At 33.3% G+C, this 19,554-nt stretch overlaps 2 protein-coding genes across 4 annotated transcripts in view; both read right to left on the bottom strand.

The window, feature by feature from the left end:
• Positions 1-889: 889 nt before the first annotated feature.
• Positions 890-16,357, bottom strand: LOC145335453 (splicing factor 1-like). The gene is made up of 17 exons (XM_080181201.1): positions 14,600-16,357; positions 14,022-14,089; positions 13,205-13,279; positions 12,211-12,329; positions 11,790-11,848; positions 9,946-10,026; positions 9,506-9,586; positions 8,695-8,849; positions 6,924-6,988; positions 6,506-6,567; positions 6,088-6,175; positions 5,289-5,450; positions 4,665-4,787; positions 3,958-4,102; positions 3,298-3,400; positions 1,627-1,719; positions 890-1,039 (listed from the first exon to the last, which is right to left on the bottom strand). The coding sequence occupies exons 1-17, from the start codon at positions 14,684-14,686 to the stop codon at positions 1,001-1,003; spliced, it is 1,605 nt and encodes a 534-aa protein (XP_080037327.1). The 5' UTR covers positions 14,687-16,357; the 3' UTR covers positions 890-1,000.
• LOC145335451 (DDB1- and CUL4-associated factor 11) overlaps positions 14,642-19,554 on the bottom strand; it is a 25,280-nt gene continuing 20,367 nt past the window's right edge. Inside the window, exons 19-25 of one of the 3 annotated variants that reach the window (XM_080181198.1) lie at positions 19,169-19,239; positions 18,798-18,862; positions 18,289-18,378; positions 17,787-17,863; positions 17,148-17,279; positions 16,556-16,792; positions 14,642-15,831 (exon numbers count right to left, since the gene is read on the bottom strand). In XM_080181198.1, coding sequence (XP_080037324.1) covers positions 16,715-16,792; positions 17,148-17,279; positions 17,787-17,863; positions 18,289-18,378; positions 18,798-18,862; positions 19,169-19,239 — 513 coding nt within the window. In that variant the 3' untranslated portion in view covers positions 14,642-15,831; positions 16,556-16,714. Of the gene's footprint in view, positions 16,793-17,147; positions 17,280-17,786; positions 17,864-18,288; positions 18,379-18,797; positions 18,863-19,168; positions 19,240-19,554 lie in introns of all 3 variants that reach the window. The other 2 variants (XM_080181199.1, XM_080181200.1) reach the window with 2 other exon arrangements.

Below are 19,554 nucleotides of genomic sequence, written 5' to 3'. Positions count from 1 at the left end.
AGTGTGTTAATAAATAAAATTACAGTAAGATTTGAAGCTGTACTATCCTTCTTCTACTATACAGTGATATGATAGTACATAGGGATAAAGGAAATATTATTTTTTTCCTATGGGATGTTGTTTTCATTCATCAGTTACAAGAACTACAGACTAATAAGATTGGAGGATGATTGAACATCTATAATACAAAGTAGAACGATGTCTGTCTGTTTGTGTGTTTGTCTGTTTGTTTGTTTGTCGCTAACCGCTGAACCGATCGGGTTCTCCTTTACAGGGTAGCTTCTCATAGTTCCCGGGAAGGTTTATAACTATTTTCTTGGGGGGTGGGACACCCCTAACCCCCCCTAAAAATGAAAAATACCCCCCAAAAAAATAAAAAAAATTTCTTTTTAAAATTAAAATTAAAATAGTGGGGTCGACTACCTACCCCCCCCAAAAAAATTTTTTTTTATTTTTATTTCAAATCTAAAATACGAAAAATTGGTTTGATCAAACCTCTTGGGGCAAAGCCCCTAGAGGCTAGGGGCGAAGCCGCTAGTTGTATATACAGGGATAGGTCAAAAAACCATAAATATCAATTTTATGGGATAAGACAATGGACGATAAATTAATATACATCCCCAATGATGATAAACAAATGCACTCCTTTTTGTAGATTATAATTATTTGTTGTAAACTTGGACGCTACTTACTTCTTTGGAACCAACCAATAAAAATTCAATAAAAGTACCTAAAGTATTACGTGTGAAATTCCTTCTTTGGTGGCTGGTAGATTTTAGGGAGATTACTTAAACCACCATTACCCCTTCCCTCACTAATATCTTTTAGATGTCCTTTTTTTAAAAAAGTATTTCTCCCTAAATCAAAAAAAAAAATTATATATACTTTCTTTAAAAGTTAGCTTACAAATAACAAAAACAATTTTGACAGAGAAAATAAAATGTCAAACGATAGGTGACTGTTGTTTACAATTTACAGAAAAAATGAGGGTGGTGATGATTTATCTTGAGCCAGGCGGGGGTGGTGGTGGCCCATCAACCTAAAAATAAAAACTTTGTCCGTTCTGTTCTACTTATTAAAATTTTCAGTATTTTTATAAAAAAAAAAAAAAAACATGCTCGAAACCTTTTGAAATGCAGAACTCTGTAAAGGAGAACCATGGAGCTTCAGCGATTAACGATATATAAGCATAAGCAACAGTCAGACATACAGACATGTCACATGTTACTTTTTATAAAGAAGGGCCAAGTGCAAGTTCACTTGTTCCTGGTAACGAATATCTCCAAAAATCTATGAATATTAAGACTGCCATCTGTCAAACGGCTGAGCGTAAATATCATGACTACGCACAAGATCTAATGATGCACAGGGAAAGCTTCGCTGAAGAAAAATCGCGTAAAATACGTCTTTTTTTGTATTGTACTGCGAGATAACTGTGCATTATTGATTAATAACTATTCCAGATAATTTGTAGGCCTTCTTTTGTCGGTTAATATTTTGTGCGAGCACAATCTATATGTTATGCCGTCAGAAACCTTTAAAGTTCATAGATTTTTGAAGATATTCGTTACCAGGAACATTTTACCGTTAACTGCACTGGAACCCCAAAAAACGATGTATGTTTACCTTAATAACTCTGCTTTCTTCTTTCCTTTTTTGAATTTTAGCCATAAGTTTGGCGTGCTCCAATCTTGCCAGCTCCTGCTCGTGACGTTGGGCCTAAAGGAACATTTTTATATGAAAACAGTTGTAGGTTGTAGCGTCCCTTTAATTTCGAGTGCGTAAGGCTTTAATTACCCGCGACTGTACCGTATCCGCTAGAAGTAGGGGAGGAGATGAGTTCGAATCTCGGCTCAAACCATTATATGACTGAAGAGGTTCAAAGTTGTATTTATTGCTTCAATGTTAGAAAGTTTAGGGGAATGCTTTGGCCCCAAAAAAATAATATTTGCTAATATATTATGTCAATAGTTAAGGTAAAATGAATGTCTTGCCCTTTTACAGGCGCATCACATTACTATAAATAGGCATGGGTCAACCACTTTCATCAAGTATGAGATAATATTTAATGCTTTAGACTTAACTAAAGCACTTGACTAAATTTATATCTAATATTTAATTGAAGTAACTCTTGCTACAATCTAGACTAGTAAAAATAATTGAAATAAAAGATCATTTTAAAAGTTTTTAATTAAAATTAAGACGCTTTTGTATGTAAAAAAATCTAACAGGATTTAAAGTTTCCTAAGAAATTAGAACCTATATCTATAACTATTTATTTGAATTTTTTTGACGTAAATCAATAAATATACAGCCAATTAAAATTCCCAAGAAATTTAAGGAGAAAATGTAAAAAGTTGTTCTCCTATTAATTAAAATAAAAGTTTATGATAGTGCGTATCCTATTCAGTCATGAAAGAAAAAGTATAATATAATAAAACTTATTTTGTAAAAATCCTTTTTAAAAGCGAAGCTTTTCTATAATTAGGGTAGGTCCGTAGGTCCGTCACACAAGGATAGCTTTTTTCGTTATTTTATTACATTTCTAAATAGTAATAACCTTCTAAAAACTTTTTGCCTAGTATTATTGAGAAAATAAGATAGAATGGTGTTTTCACTCTAAGTGCCTATAGAGCACCGACCCCCCCCCCCTTCCATTATATTACGATATAATCGGTCATATAAACAAACATACGAAAATCTAACCCTCTCATTTTCAATTTATTTCAAAATAAGGGGGAGGGAGCTAGACGGGGCACTTTGAAGGAGCATTTTCTAATTTTCAATTTATTTCAAATAAGGTGGGGGGGGGGGGGGCTCAGTGTTCGATTGGACACTTTGAGAGAAACCGTCGTTTAAATCAACTTTAGGAACATTTGTAGATTAGCAACGCTACTAAACTTCATTTTAAATTAAAATTTAAAAATCCTTTTATCAGTAACTCTGTAGAACATAAAAGTATTGATATTCATTTAATTTTATTAGTTAATTAACAAGAATTTATCTTATAAAATGAATAAAAGAAAACCAAGGCTGGGTAACCGCATTTTTAAACTAAACTTTCACCTTGTTAACTCTAGGCTAGATCTAAGGTCCTTAACTGCATACCAACCGACCCTTTTATTACATAATCTTTGTCTGGTATCCTTTTTGTGCCTGTTTTTTGGCCAAGGCAAAACCTCTTCTCACACTTTTTGATGCACCGTGCCGAACAAAGCATGTAGGATTAGGTACTATTTCAATGTCTTTGATATGACATTGATAGAAAGATATTTAGACATGAAATAGATATCTAACCTGAACTTTATCATGTTGTTCCGCTATCCAATGAGTAGGTACATAGTTCTCTTCAACCTTCTTTTTCTTCTCCTCTCTCTCGGGGGGTTGGCCAAGTTTAAATCTAATACAAAAATGGATATATATATCATACGTGGATATTGTAACAGGGAAATTTTTGTCGCCAATTTAGTTTGCAAATATGGTCATCAGCTATTGGTCATTACGTTTCTTTAAGGTCAGAGAAGGGGATGGGATAAAGTTAAAAGCGGTGTGGGGGAGGCCGAGGGGTACATTATTAGTCAGCTTAAAGAAAACTTTCATTTAAGTATGCGATATTTCTGGTTCAATTTTTCCAAGTAATATTCGTAAATAGAATACATTGGATAAGACAATGAACCATTAATTTGATCTACATCCAAAATAATTATAAACATAAGTACCCCTTTTTTAGATTAGTTTGATTGATTTGATAAATTTGGATACTGATAGTCTGAACAAATCTATCAAGATAAATACTCAAAAATTTTTAACCTACTATTGAGAGAACATGTTTATAAAACTTTGGGTACCAGTATATTTTACGCACAAATTTCCTCTTTCTCTCTGATAAATTGCACACAAAAAAGTAAATCAATTACAAAAACCAAATTATTTTTATCAGAATTTATGTTTCTTCACCTGGAGGCTTGTGCGAACATTGCAGTTTTGCTTTGTTCCAGGTGGGAAAATGCGTTGGATGCTGACTGCTTTTTGGCGGCTGCAATGGCGGATCCAGGTGCAGACGTGCCGCAGGTTAACATTAGCCGCGGTGCGGTCTTAGAACCTGAAACATGATAGTTATAGTTAAAAGGTAGAAATGTCTATACAATAAAAACAATTATTCGTAGAAACTTGTCTTCATGATTTTTAGTAGGGCTTAGAACCTGTTCTAACCTAGCGGATATTAATTGGTTTCAAAGCCATACTGTAAAAGTAAATAACAGACAGGCCGACAGAACGAACGACCGATAGAAAAAACACACACTTATAAAGTAGCTTTGCTTGTAATGTTGTACCAATCAATCATGATTAGTAACACAAATAAAGTATCAGGGATCTAAAGCGATAAGACAATGGCCGATAAATTAATGTACATCCCCAATGATGATACACAAAATAATCCCTTCTGTAGATTACAATTGGTGGTTGAAACGTTTGGACACACAACTACATGAACCAACCAATCAAATTTCAATGAAAGTCCAAAAGTTTGTCAGTCAAAAAAATAAGAAAACTTTGATTTAAGACTTTGGGTATTAGTGTAAAAAACAGCTAAACGTCCCTTCCCTCCATGAGTAATATGGCCCCTAAAGAAAGAACATTTCGCCACCATTAATAGACAATACCTGCAGAACTGGTGCCTGCTTTGCTAAGATCGCCCATGGGAGGTACATATGGTTTATCATCATCATTCTTCATCTTCTTTTTCTTGGAGATACCCAGGTCTTCAAGGAATGAATCATACTCATCTGAAATCATAATTATGGCAAGTTATCACGAAAACTTAGTTAATTTATCTTATATTGAAAAATTGAGATTTTCGTGTTTTTACATACATACAATTCCCGATACTTCTAATTAAAAATAATCTAAAACCTTCCAAGAATTGCCAAGAAATAAAAAATACAATAAAGAAAAGCATTTCACCTACTAATTGAAAAAAAATCAAATTGTGTCAAGGACAGACGAAAATTTTATTAAAAGTCATAATGTTATGCAATACAAATGACAAGCAATCATTTAGTTCTAAAAGGCATAAAAACAAAATAGCCTAAAATCTATGTAAACATTCCATTAAATGAGGAACTTAACGGACATTCATACAAAAAAATCTTACTATTCTATAAATTAAGACAATGAATTTAGTGCATAAAGAACAAAAAATATTTATCAACCTACTCTACGACTTAAGCCAAAACACTAAGATTGATCGATTGATTAACCATATATCCCTATAACACAGCACTCACCGTCTAATTCCGCTCCGCCCGCCGACTGGTTCCAAATCTCACCGGGCCGCCGTTGTTTACAGTCTTTGGTGACGTGGCCCACCCCACCGCAGCGGGTGCAAATAATGCTGGCGGTCACGTTTTCACTCTCCGGACACTGCCAGGACTTGTGGCCCTCTCTGCGCCACAAGATTATCATAATAAAGGGGGGGGCGGAAGTGACACTTTTTGAAACCAAAACTAAAAGTCAAAGGAACCCAACTAAAAAAAGAGTTACAGGTCTGACATTTTGCATGGCAGTTGCTTTATAGGGGTACAATAAGGAACTGTGAAGAAACGGCGGCGCAACCGCCGAAAACCGCCGAGAAAAGGCAACAAAAATTACGGCGGGAAACGGCGGTTTTCGGCGGTTGCGCCGCCGTTTCTTCACAGTTCCATATTGTACCCCTATAAAGCAACTGCCATGCAAAATCTCAGACCTGTAACCCTTTTTTTAGTTGAGTTCCTTTGTTGACTCTTAGTTTTGGTTTCAAAAAGTGTCACTTTCGCCCCCCCCCTTTTTGGTACATTTCATGAACCCAAATGGACTATCAAACTCAATAGTCCGTTCAAATTATTGAGAATTTTATCGCAGACGAGAGTTTTTGTTTATTTTTAGCTAGTTACATGAGATTAATTCCAATAATACGAGCAGTTAAATTAAACTATATTATATCCTAAAATCTATTTTTAACCAAAGTAATTTAACTATTTAACTTTATCTTTATTTTTTTTTGTTAAAAATGATAATTAAATTTTTTTTATTTTGATCATTTCCTGCCACAGTTGAGACATTTGATATCAATATCTCTAACAGTTCCATTGAGTACAGCTAGCTCGTGCATATGACTTGCACGGAGGGCAACCATCTGAACATATTATTATTTGATAACAAATTAGATTCCTGAATTTTCTGGTTACCAGATATGAGATCTTCGCATCTTTTAGAGCAAAACGGCAATGGTCTAGTTGAGAATGGGAATTTCAAACTAAATATTGCAAGTAAAATTGACGAAAATTTTTCTCCTCACATAATATCCAAGTATATTCTACATCCATTTGAACTGTGCTATTAGAAGCTTTAATGTAAATAAGAAACGTATCGGTTCAGCGGTTAGCGAGATTTTAATATTGATAGATACAGACATCCTGTTACTATTGTATGAAGATTGTCAAATCTCTGAGAAAAAAAAACTCACCCTTTCACCGTCTGGATTATCAATCTGTTCTCTGATAAGGTCTCTAATGTAATCAGAACACGCTAAAATGAACGAAAATTATATCAAAAAATGAAAACTAAATCACTATATAAAATACTATTGGCTACGTCCCTAGCATCTATGGACTTTGTATTCGAAGGGAAAAAAGGATCTAGAAAATGGCTTAAAACATCCCAACACTTAAATCTAGACGATGTTAAGGCGAATGTTTGGACTGTATAATTTTCCGAAGTCTAGCTTTATCTCAAGTAATTAAACTAGTTATAGCTACTTCCCCTTCATACAAAAATGTAAAAACGTCCTAACCAATATAATGACCAGATTGTTCCTTCACTGTGTTCTTATTGGTCCAATTTATTGAGTAGGGATCTATGTTTACTATATCTATAATAATTACCTCTAACACTTTCAGCAGTATGGCCAGTTATGTGAACATGCATACTTTCGTCCAGGGCATCATACCTTAAATAAAGTTAAATTTACATTACATTACCTCCTCGTAAGTGCGGGATTCTCCTACGATTTTTAAATGATCATCTAGAGAATCCAGAGCATCTTCTGCGTGTGATGGGATGCGATACTCTAACACCCAAGGATATTAGGTTAAGTAACATCCATCAGACAACCAACCCTTGGATTGCACGACTTTTGTCTGGGAGTGAGAAGTCCTAACTATGCATGGTAATGAGTTGCGCCTGTTTATGGACCAAGACATTGACATAGCAGCAGTAGAAACCATGTTTAACGTCTTTAGTTCAGACGCGGTTACGGACCAAGATTTGAACCTATCACCTACCCAGTGACGAGCGGATTCGCTACGTGTTCAGCCACGATCGCGGGTTATAAGTTAAATTTACATAGACATAACTGAGGCAAAATATTATTTTTTTTATTCATTAAATAAGGACGAAAACATCCATAACTAGCGAATCACAAAAAAGTTATGGCTGGACAAACGGACACAGTTAATTATAAAGCAGAAGTTCAGTTGTCACAAAAAAAGGAGCCTACTTCCCCAAAACTGTTTTAGACAGACATATAGAAGGATTTTAAATTAAAGAGTTGCTTTACTTCTAAAAATATAACAGGGGGGGGTTTAATGCAAGCATCTCGTAATCAATGTATAAATGGCACCGAATTTGAATTTCGATCTGAAATTTTGCATGAGTAATCCTTGGTAGGTCTATTTTCCCTAAATCGAACAAAACGTTGAAAAAGTAACGGCTAACGGCTCAGTCGTTTAGCCGTTTTTTGGCTATTTTCAGGGCAAATCTGCCGTAAATTACGTAGGAATCAACTATTTGAAACATATTTTTGCTTTAAATCATGTGAAATGACACAAAAACATTTTTTAGATTTCTAATACAAGCAACTACCGTCTATAATCGTAGAAAACGTTTTGGAGCTGCAAAGAGTATTATGAGGAGATAGGTTTCGTGATGGATTTGCCTCGAAAAATGCCAAAAAATGGCTAAACGGCTGAGCCGCCAGCCGTTAGCCGTTACTTTTCCAACTTTTTGTTCGATTTAGGAAAAATAGACCTACCAAGGATTACTCATGCAAAATTTCAGATGGAAATTCGAATTCTAAGTGCCATTTATACATTGATTACGAGATGGTTGCATTAAAAAAAACCCACTTATATCGGACTTGATATTTTTGGAGGCAATCCTAATATTCAATCCTGTTACTTATCAAATTGTATCAACTTGTAAGTATTTGAGACCGCAATTATTGTAAATATATTAAAATCAGGGTTGGGCCGGATACTTTTTTGGCCGGATACCGGATATCCGGCTGATTTCTAATGTCGGATATCCAGTTTCGACCGGATATATGGCCAACGTTCGATATCCGGGAAATAAACGGATATCCGGCCGGATAATCAGCCAGATATCATGTAACCGGATAGTTTTGATATCCGGTATCCGGACGGATATTAAAAATGACCAGATATCAGGCCCAACCCTAATTAAATTCTTTTTTAGACTTCTTGTACCTATGACATGGATAAGAAACAACTTGATGGACAAAATACAGGACAAAAATGAATTATGGAAACGCAGAACAATTTGAGACGATAGTGATAGTGTGCCTATACAAAGGAAAACGCTCTAAGGTTTTTATAACCCATCTGTCAGAGGTATTAATGTTAATTAAATTCTTACTTTGTTCCATCTTTCTTCAAGCCCGTCATTCCATCTTTAACACTGCCCCGCCCCTTCACAACTATTTTACAGTTGTATTTGTTCTTGATCTTTTCCAGAGAGTGGCCCCTAGGTCCAAGTAGGAGACCCATGAAGTTATATTGTGGATACTCGTCCTAAAAATAATAATAAGATAGTCTAAAACGTTGCCTTTTCAAGTGATCTTATGGGATAAGACAAATTAATAAATCATAAAAACAAAACTAGGTATCCCTTTTTATTTAAAAAAAAAGGGATGAAAAGTTTGGAACTAATCAATCAATTTCAATAAAATTAACTAAATTTTTGAGTAAAAATTAAGATTAAGTGTTCATACAACTTTAGATAACCGTGCAATTTACAGTCCATTGTCCCCTCCCTCCCTGGCTTTTCTGGCGTCTGTGTCTGTTAAAAACACTGACATCAAAATAATTTCAAGTGTTGGAGTTTCTTTATATCTTTTTCACGGTAATTTTACCTACCATATTGCAAAAAAAAAATTAATGTCTTTTTACAAGTTTGAAAACTGCCTATATTTCACTATTAATATAGGTATATCCAGGGGCTGTGTTTCAGCCAATTAATTCCATTTGAAATTGCCGAAAATTAAATATTTTGATGGTGTAGAGTTGGCGTCAAACTTGTTTTCTGATGAAGCCGAAGGGACGTGGGTAAGAAGGGGGAGAAATCAGGGAAGAGGGATGTGGAAAAATTTACACGCATAACTTTATGTTTGAATCACATTCCCTAGTCCTTGAGATAAATCTATTATCTATGTAAATAAGATACTAACCTGTGGGACATCAATTTTATCTTCTAGCTGCGCGTTTTTGTATGCATAGTTGCTTGGTGGCTGATATGTTGGGTCTAATGCCTAAAATTATTATATTTTTGTATGCATAGTTACTTGGTGGATGATATGTTGGGTCTAATGCCTTAAAATTTATTAGGTTTGATTTTGCCTTTTTTTATTTTTCAAAGATTTTATAGAAAATTTGCTATACCTACTTATACAAAGTAAAAGATGTAAATAATAATCGATAGCCCCCAAACCCACAAAAAAATTGTAAATCCAATGAAAATTGGCTATTTTTTTTAATAATTGGTACTCACTGATTACTGACGACCAAACTTTTTTAAATACCTACCCAAAATATATTAAGCCAACGATTTAAGAACGATTTAAAAACTTTGAGTACCAGTATTACTTTAAGTGTCTCCCTGTTATAATACCTTTAACTTAGTGATGGCGTTGTTTCTGAGGTTGGTTAGTTTGGCTTTGGTTCTTTCGTACCTAGTGTTCATACGAACACCCTGAAATTATAAACATTAAAAAAGCTAATCTTTTCATTAGTTAGGGTCTGTCCACATACGTACGTACCTTTGTCTCTTTGTTTGTCCGTTACGGTTAGTGCTTATTGTTGCTTTGGGCATGTTATAATTGTCCTATCGGATTCAAATATAATTTTGCATGATGATTCCTGTTACAGTTAGGTCCGATTACGGTTGCAAATCTACATTCATAATAGTTATAATGTGCTTTAAATGAGACTTGAGCTGGCCTCAGTGTTTATAAAAAAAAAGTTTCTTAACTTACTCCATGACAACTTTAATCCAAACACTAAGAAACTAGGGTAAGGGGGGGGAAATTTCGGTTTTTTTTCGGTTTTTTTGAAAAAAAATGGGGTAAATATTAATATTTTCAAATGAAACCAAGACCAGTAGAAAGCTTACATAAAGGACTATCAGGTCCTAAAAGGACATTATCCTAGGACTTTTAGAAGTTGGCCGAAATTGACCGCAAAAAAGTTACCGATATTTCCCCACCACCGGGGGAAATATCGGTAATTTTTTTCAACCTAAAAAAAATCGATGAAAAACGGCCAAACGGCCAGTCAAACATAAATAATCATAATTAGTATAGGTTATAGGGATTATCCACAAAAAGTTTCATAATGATCGGACTATTCCTTCTATGTTAAAAATGAATTGTTTTGAAAGACACGAATTTTCGATTTTTTTTTTCGAAAATTTTTTTTTAAAAAACTTATAATTAATATAAAAAAAACCGTATTTTATTACTTTTTAGGCCTGATCCTAAAAAAGCTCACATTGAACTATAGATTTAGCCCAAAAAACATGAAAATTGATTAAAAATTGACCTCAAAAATTGAATTTGAAGCAAAAGTGTCATCTTTGCAAAAAATCTTGACTACATTTTAACCTTAAAAAAATCGATGAAAAAAGGCCAAGCGACCAAACAAGCGTAATAAATCATAATTAGTATAGGTGATTGGGATTAACCACAAAAAAATTCATAAAGATCGGACTATTCCTCCTATGTCAAAAATATTTTTTTTTCAAAGGACCAGAAATTTTGATTTTTTTCCTCGCAAAATTTTGATTCAAAAAATAAAATTAATTTTTGTTTTGTTTTTTATCTGTTCTATTCATTTTTAGGCCTAATTCTTAAAAAGTCCATATGGAATAATAGATTTGACAAAAGAAAACATGAAAACATGACCTTAAAAGTTGAATTTTAATTTCTTTTGAAATTACCGATTTTTCCCCCGGCGCCAAATTTGGTCATTTTTGAAAAAAATATTAACCCGATTTTAAAGCTCTCAACGGATTTGGAAAAAGCGGGCAATTTCTAGTTCAAAAAGTTTTTCAGATCAGCTCTAGGTCTTACCAATTTTTGTGTAGGTCGATCTTTACACACCTACTAAAAAATTTTTGGAAAAAAAAAATTTTTCGTCCGACTTTGAGACCCAATAAGTACCCTTAATATTCATCTCACAAAAAATTCATTTTATACTTTTTTGTAGGCAATTTAATAAGGAACAAATTTGCTTTAATGTTTTTTTCTGTCATTTGAAAGGAACATGGAGAAAAAGGTCATTTAATGAAGGTAGGTCGAAATTACCGAGAATAGCCCCTTACCGAAACTTCCCCCCCCTTACCCTATAGCTAATCAATCAATCAATCAATTCTGAATTTTACTAGCTTCCGCGTGTGACAAACATACAAATATAGCCTAGTTAGTATGTAGCTGCGCTTCTTATAATCTTTCCTACCTTGCTATTATAGATAGGTTCAGGACTAGGAGATCTATCTCTTGGGTGTGGTGGTATACCTAAAATGCAAATAGGTATTAATTTTACATCTTGATCGATAAAATAAATTAATGGATTTAATAACAAAAATTTTCTTGACAAAATATTGCCAGTTAAAATTAGGTATGTTCATTTTTGAAAGCAAGTGCAATGTCGAGCATATAAACACAGAAATTGAATTAAATTTAACATAAGAGGTTTGGGGGGAAATTTTAGGTTGTTTGTGTATTACTTTAGGGTAAGATAGGTTTTATTTAGTACAGGTGTAGCCTGCAGGGTTAGGGCTCGCCGCAGGGGTAAAGCTTAGAAAATAACTAAAATAGGAGGGGAGGGATTCAGTGCTCGATAGGCACTTTGAGGGAAAGCACCTTTTTTAACTGACCTAGATTAGGTTGCTGTAGTTTCTGCGTGCAGTCTCTGATCTGTAGTTGGAGGAGGTAAATTTGTTGTTGAGTTTCAGTTGCGTTTGCCACGTTGATGATTGTCTGCATGCCCTGCACACTATAACAAAGACAATGGACTGAAAAGCAGCGCAGCAAATATAAAATATATTTTAGATGGAAAATAGAGCAGTAGGAACAGGAAAATTACACAATATAAACGTAACAGGATGTCTTTAAAAACTATTTTTGAAAGGATTTCCTAAACCCTTCACAAAAATTGAAGGTATGCCTTAGGGTGGGCCCATTTCACCCTTTTTTTAGATTTTACTGTTATCATAAGTTGTGGAAGTCATATATATGTATGATAATCCCCATTCAAGTTTCAAAAGTGACTTGGCTCTTATGGCTGCCGGCGCGCGGGGGGTATAAATAGTACCCACCCCCTTATAAAACCAAAAATTTAAATTCCTTCAAACACAGGCATGTTGCATATCAAAATGACCGCATTGAAATGCTAATTACGAATCTGAAATTCGTTTTGAAAAATATTGCTCCTTGTTCGAATAAGATCTCATTAAGTACCTAAAAACAGCTGATTTAGTCAAAATTGTTCATTTTAGTAGGTTATTTGAAAATTATTTCAGACTGAATCAATATTTTTCAAAACGGTTTTCAGATCTGTAATCAGCATTTCAATGCGGTCATTTTGATATGCAACATGCCTGTGTTTGAAGGAATTTCAATTTTTGGTTTTATAAGGGGGCGGGCACATTTTCAACCCCCCGCGCGCCCGTTGTTTTTGGATTAAAAAACCTCTTTCGAGTTTTACAGTGTTTTATATGCCCAGTAACCCTTGCCAATTTCTACAAATGTGAAATTCCAAAATCGACCCACCCTAGTATGCCCCTAGAGGCCTGTAAGGGCGAAGCCGCTATTACCAACATAAAACAACTCGACAATCTACAAACAATGAAGAAGAATTAATATTTTTACCTGTGTTTTTCATTTTTCTTGGCTGACCCATCATCCCAACGAGATTTCCGTTTTTGTTGTCTTTCTGCTTTTCTCCTAGTAATATTGTAATAATTAATTTTAAAGTTAACCAAAGGGACTATGCACGAATAAGTGCAATTGATGTTTTTCAGTATTATCATTTTTTCTTTGATTATACTCTGAAGTCGCAAATTATTTTATCATCTGTTTTTTCATACGACCGTCATAAAACTATGTTTTTAATCATCTAACTGTAACTAACGCAAGCATAGTATATTAACCAAAAATGCTCAAAATGTTGATGGAAGCTTAAACAACTTAAATTTGCTCTCTTTCATGCTAAGTTCCCTTTATACAAAATGCTTGTATGCCCATATTCTAAAAAAATTTAAAATTCCAACATATAATAACAAGAATATTGGATAATTTTTTCTCGTTTTCATTCGAATCCGGTGGATAAGAACCGGTTCTCATCCATACGAAAAAACTATGTCTAGCATCGTATTATATCCAGCTTTCTACGAATATAAAAATGTACAATCATAAGATCAAAACCAGTTTTTTAGCCCGTGCCTTTGGCACCTCGGGGCTAAAAAACTGGTTTAATCTTAAATTGTAATTATATATCCGCGGAAAGCTGTTTATAATACGATGCGAGAAATAACTATTATTACAAGATACAACCTTAGTTTTGCCTTCTTTTCTTTTCAACTACTAATTTTAATCTAAAGGAGGGGCAATTTTGTTTATTTATAATCATTAGAGTTGTGTATCAATTTATCAATTGTCTTATCCCCTAAAGTCCCTGGCATATTACCTTTGTCTCTCGGCTTCAGACTCTACAATGACGGAACCGTTGACTGTAATGGCTCGTAAGCCAACACTCTAAAATAATATCTCTATTAATGATGTTTACAGTAATGGCGGGGAAGCCAACTCTCTAAAATTATAACTCTATTAAATATTAATAACGTTAATATTATTTGCACGTAAGCCAACAACACTCTACCTAAAATATTATTAACTAATAATGATATTTACAATAATGGCCCGTATGCCAACACTCTAAAACATAACTATTGTCGATCTATTTTCTTCTTTTTCTTTGTCCAATTAAAGTATTAAGTAAGGGGGGATTGAAGTCGACCCTACACAAGCTAGTTTTGTTTTTTTAAGAAAATTTAACAAAAAATTATTAGAATGAGGGTCATTTCTTCTAAGGACGATTTATCTCCCAAAAAAGTTATAAACCATCCCAGGATCTATGAGAAGCTTCACTGTTTAGGAGAAACCTGTCGGTTGCGAGATCCTCCTTTGATACATACAAACACAGACAGACACCCTGTCACTTATATTTGAGGTTAACTCAAGTAGCAAAGCTGCCAAACAATTTACCTTCGGTCCTTCTAAAGCCAGGCGCTCAGCCATTTTTAAGGCTCTGAAAATATAAACTCTAATAATATATATTTGTAAACTAAACATGAAGTATGAATTGTAATATTATACATAAAATACATTATCAACTCATTAAGATATTTATAACATTATATTTTATATAAATGTTTGTAGTCCAATGTTTTAGGACTTAGTACAAAGGATTCCTCTCTCAAAGTGCTTGATACTTGAATATCGAGAAATTAAGAATCTTAAAGTTTGTTTGGAATTTCAATGTGATTTTCAAAATGAAAATTAATGTAAATTTATTTAGTTTGAAAAATAAATGAAAATTAAATGCTTTACAAAGAAGACTATTATTAAATATTGTATTTAATGAAATTAATTACCTTCCTATCTAGTTTAGGTAACAATAAACAATGTCATGGTATAGTATTCCCTTAATAACTAAACAAATTAAAGCAGTTTCAGAAACACAAAATCAGTGGTGTGCACAGTGTTTTGCCAGAGGAGTTATTTCTTTTCACATCCTCTTAAGGATCACACCCAATTCTAAAAAAATTGCTGTGCACGCCACTTGTTCTATCAAACTATTTGTTTTAAGAAGTTTAGTGTTTCCCTTTTAAAAAAAAATATATAATTAAAATAAAATACTGTAACAAAATATAAATAAATTACTTTAATACATTTACATTTATATAAATTCAATAGTTACCCAATTAAAAATTTTGAATCATAAAAAAAAACGAAGTGGCAAGATTCATCGTATTTTCACAATAGCTTTTGGTTAGGTAAATGTTAATGATTGCCCCGCCGCAGGGTTAGGAAACTGGCCCAGCAGGGTTAGAGCTCCCCTCAAGGGCTAGAGATAGAAGAAAAGCTACTGTCAAATACGACGTAACCCGCTTCTTCGATTTCTTTCCATGATTCAAAATTCTATATTTTACTTCTAATATTTTACATTTTTAATCTATTGTACCAAAGTTGAGCTTGTGTAAAACTTACAATATTAAAGATTTAATAGGAATAAGTAGGTAGGTAGAAAAAAAACTCTGAAAATTGTTGTTTTATTACAAAAATCTAATTAATATTGTTTAAATCCAGCCACCACTATAACTAAATATATATTTTATGACTGTCTCAATTCACCAGTAAATAAATTTGGTGCGAATAAAACAAAAAATGTTTTTGTTGTTGTAAATTTTGAGTCAAAATGTAATCATATTTTATATCTATATATGCATAAGAAAGGAATTACTATTTAAAATAACTTTTATCATTTCATTCTTTGAATTATCAAGGGGACTATGTACGAACGAGAGCAAATGATTCTAAGCACCTTCCCCCATTGATTCTTAAATTTTTTTATTGAATATTCTAGGTTTATGTTTAATATTATTATATCGACTAAAAATAATAAAGTTTCACCATATCGCAACAAAAAATGCTCAACATTTCAATGTTTTTTTCTCATATAAAACAATGGTAAATCTTTATTTTTAAAGTCGATATAATAATATTAAACATAAACCTAGAATATTCACACAAAAAATACTAAGGATCAATGCTGGAAGGTGCTTTGAAACACTTGGTCTCGTTCGTACATAGTCCCCTTTAAACTTTGTAAACAAAAACAGTTCAATATTTTTTTCTAACAGGAGGGAGGTTCTATAAGTTTAAGAATGCCCTTATACATTATGTTATTCTATGAAATAAATAAGAGACAATTTACAAAATTTTCCTTTCAAAAACAAGTCTTACCCTGGGTTTACCACGACAATAAATTAAATTTTTTATAGAAATTTCAAGTTAAACCAAATTACTGAATCAAAGCCCCTTTTAGTGATTAATGTAACAGATTTTCTTTTCATTTTTTGTTAGCCTAGAAAAAAGAAAATTATAATATATTATGTAACTTAATATTAGCTTTAAAATATGAAAAAGTAAGAAAGCTACATAAGAAAAATAGTAAATCTTTCTAAAGTTTTTTTTTTATTACAAAAAGCCGCCGATTTGCAATTAAATCATTCATTTTAAAAAATCTGCCAAATTTATTTCACAACTTCTACAAGCTAGATAACCGCAATTTCCATGCGGCTGGCGAATCCTGGCGGTTTAAACTCTGCAGTTTCGTTTGGGATTCTTTCTCTTACGGCCACAGGACATCTCTTCGCTCTCAAATTCCTCGTCACTCTAGAATCACAAAGAAAATAAATTTCAGAGAGAGACAATGGGATGTTTATAACACTAGTCCCCAAAGTTTTATAATGGCGTTTTCTTATTCGTTTTCTCTCTAATTGAGTGAACCTAATTGTAGCAGGCTAAAATAAAAAGGATAATAGTAGCATAATTACTTGGTAGATGTCACTATAAGCACTGGTATAATCCCATCTACAGATAATGGCATCCCATGAGGAGCTGATTAAACAAGGATAATAGTTACATAATTACCTGGTAGATGTCACTATAAGCACTGGTATAATCCCATCTACAGATGGTCGCATCCCATGAGGAGCTGATTAAACAAGGATAATAGTTACATAATTACCTGGTAGATGTCACTATAAGCACTGGTATAATCCCATCTACAGATGGTGGCATCCCATGAGGAGCTGATTAAACAAGGATAATACGGGTGCCAAGATACATCTCGTACACATGACATATGACCGTCCAATTCCTAAATTATAACGTAAATCACACTGGTAACTAAAGTTTATACCTACACATTTTTTCTTATTTGTTGGCTAAAAAAACTTTGGATACTTTTATTGAATTTTGATTGGTTTGTTCAAACTTACAGTGACCGAACTTTTAAATCAATAATCTAAACTACAATAGAGGTTATTTTGTTTCAGCTCTTAAGATCATTGATAACACAACGCAAGCCTGCTCTCAATTTAAGAACCGGTCCAAAAGCCAAATACAACTAATGTGAACTTTCCTTTTTTTACCAATTTATCTTTGGTATATGGTAAAGAAACACTCAACAGACAACCAAATTGTTGACTTTTATCTGCAAGTTCAAATAGTTCATATTAATGATCTGCACCTCCTGTTTAATATTTATAAACCAAATGACATGCATACTAACCTTCTAAATTCTGCAATTCTAATATGACGAATCTTCCATTTGCACAAACGGACAAACAATGTAGCTGCGCTACCGAAAATATGACAAACTTACCTCTTCAATTCTACCAGTGAGCAAGTCATATATGACAACTCTGCCATTGGCGCATCCAGTATAAATATACTTTTGTCCTAAAAAAAAATATTTGTCATCCTACATATAATATCAATTAGTAAGTTTATCGTCTGTATGTAATAAGATCTCAGTAATGTCTGCCATGGTAATTTTTAAAGCCATGCAATGATGGTAACTAAGTAATAGTATTATTCCTTATCGTAATAAAAATTCTACATTTTAAAAATCAAGAGTTATTGCTAAAAAGATTAAAACTAATAGAAAATAAAATATCAGAGCAATTTTTTGGGACGTACTAACGTAAAAACGGGTGAACCTACCCTAAATCTAAAGTAGCTTCGCTACTTTAACAAAAATGTTCTAACTTTGCTATGATAGAAAATAAAATATCAGAGCATTTTTTGGGACGTACTAACGTAAAAACGGGTGAACCTACCCTAAATTAAGAGTAGCTTCGCTACTTTAACAAAAATGTTCTAACCTGTGGAGTGGGCTGGGGAGAAGTGAGCTCTGATAAGAGTTTGAAGTACGGAATGTCCCTTGTATGTCATCACACTGGAATCTCCGTCTACAAAGGTCGCAGCCGTGAGTTTTAGCGCATAACTTTATATTTTTTGGTATAATAAAACGGCCGTTACCCTCAATACTTGCCTTATGAGCATAGACCCCCAACTATTCTGAAAGCATAAAATAATGCAGGGTGAGGGCGGTGTTTTTTCGTGTTTTAGAGATATATCTTAGGCTAAGTTATATTAGGTACAGGGTAGCCCCACCCACAGGGTTAGGACATTGCGGATAAAGCCCCCCAGCATAAGTAAGGCAGAAAGAAATACTACCATCCCAATCTCCCTCTTATAATTCAATTTTTTTTAATATATAGGGGAATATTCGGTGCTTAACATGTCGCTTCAGGGGAAAAATGACTACTTTTCAGGTAATCTATAATTAAGGCATCACTAGAACCAGGGACGCTGACAACTCGCTTTCCTATAGCTTTCTTCTCGTGTTTCACCCTCCTTGGGACACTCTCCCATCTATAGTCCCAGTGCTGTCTCCTATAAAAAAAATAAATAAAATTACTGCTGCTTTGTAGGACAAGTGATGGGTCAAAATAGTGTCATACTCATAAATAAGTAACCGTCTAATATCTTTTCAAACACTTCGTTTTTCTGATTTGACATTAAAATTCTCCTAACAATCAATAATCTAAATGAATAGGATCATAATATTAAAATGTAATAATACTAAAATATCATTGTGTTTATAATGTTTTCTATCTAAAGTGTACCGTACTGTTTCAGGAATCATCATACCAAGTTTCTAATTGATAGGATAATTCTATCATGCCTAAAAATGCTCACCTAACTTCACTCACAAACTTGTTGATATCACTTTTGGGTGTAAATTTTCTTATATCCCACAACTTGATGCTCTGAAGGATACAAAATTATCATTTGGATTTTTGTGATTTTAAGATATTATTAATTTATTGCAGGTTTTCTATAATTGTAGCATATCTATTATCCACATGTCCGCCTGTCTGTGAAAATGGGTTATGCAATCATGGACGTGAAGGCGTGATTAGTGATTATTCTCCAATTTTTTTAAAACATTACAATTCTCCCTTCCTCCCATACTTTATAAATCTTTTCCCCCATCACGTTGGTTTGTCCCTTTAGTTTTTGCAAGATTTCTAATTTTTTTTCATTTCACATCAAAATATGTTTTTTTAACACCTTAAAAAAAT

Source organism: Acartia tonsa, chromosome 13 (assembly GCF_053477335.1).
Source record: "Acartia tonsa isolate MP-2025a chromosome 13, ASM5347733v1, whole genome shotgun sequence".
Taxonomy (NCBI): Eukaryota; Metazoa; Arthropoda; class Copepoda; order Calanoida; family Acartiidae; genus Acartia; species Acartia tonsa.
The sequence above is the reverse complement of the archived record's forward strand: the minus strand, read 5'-3'. Positions and strand labels throughout refer to the sequence as shown.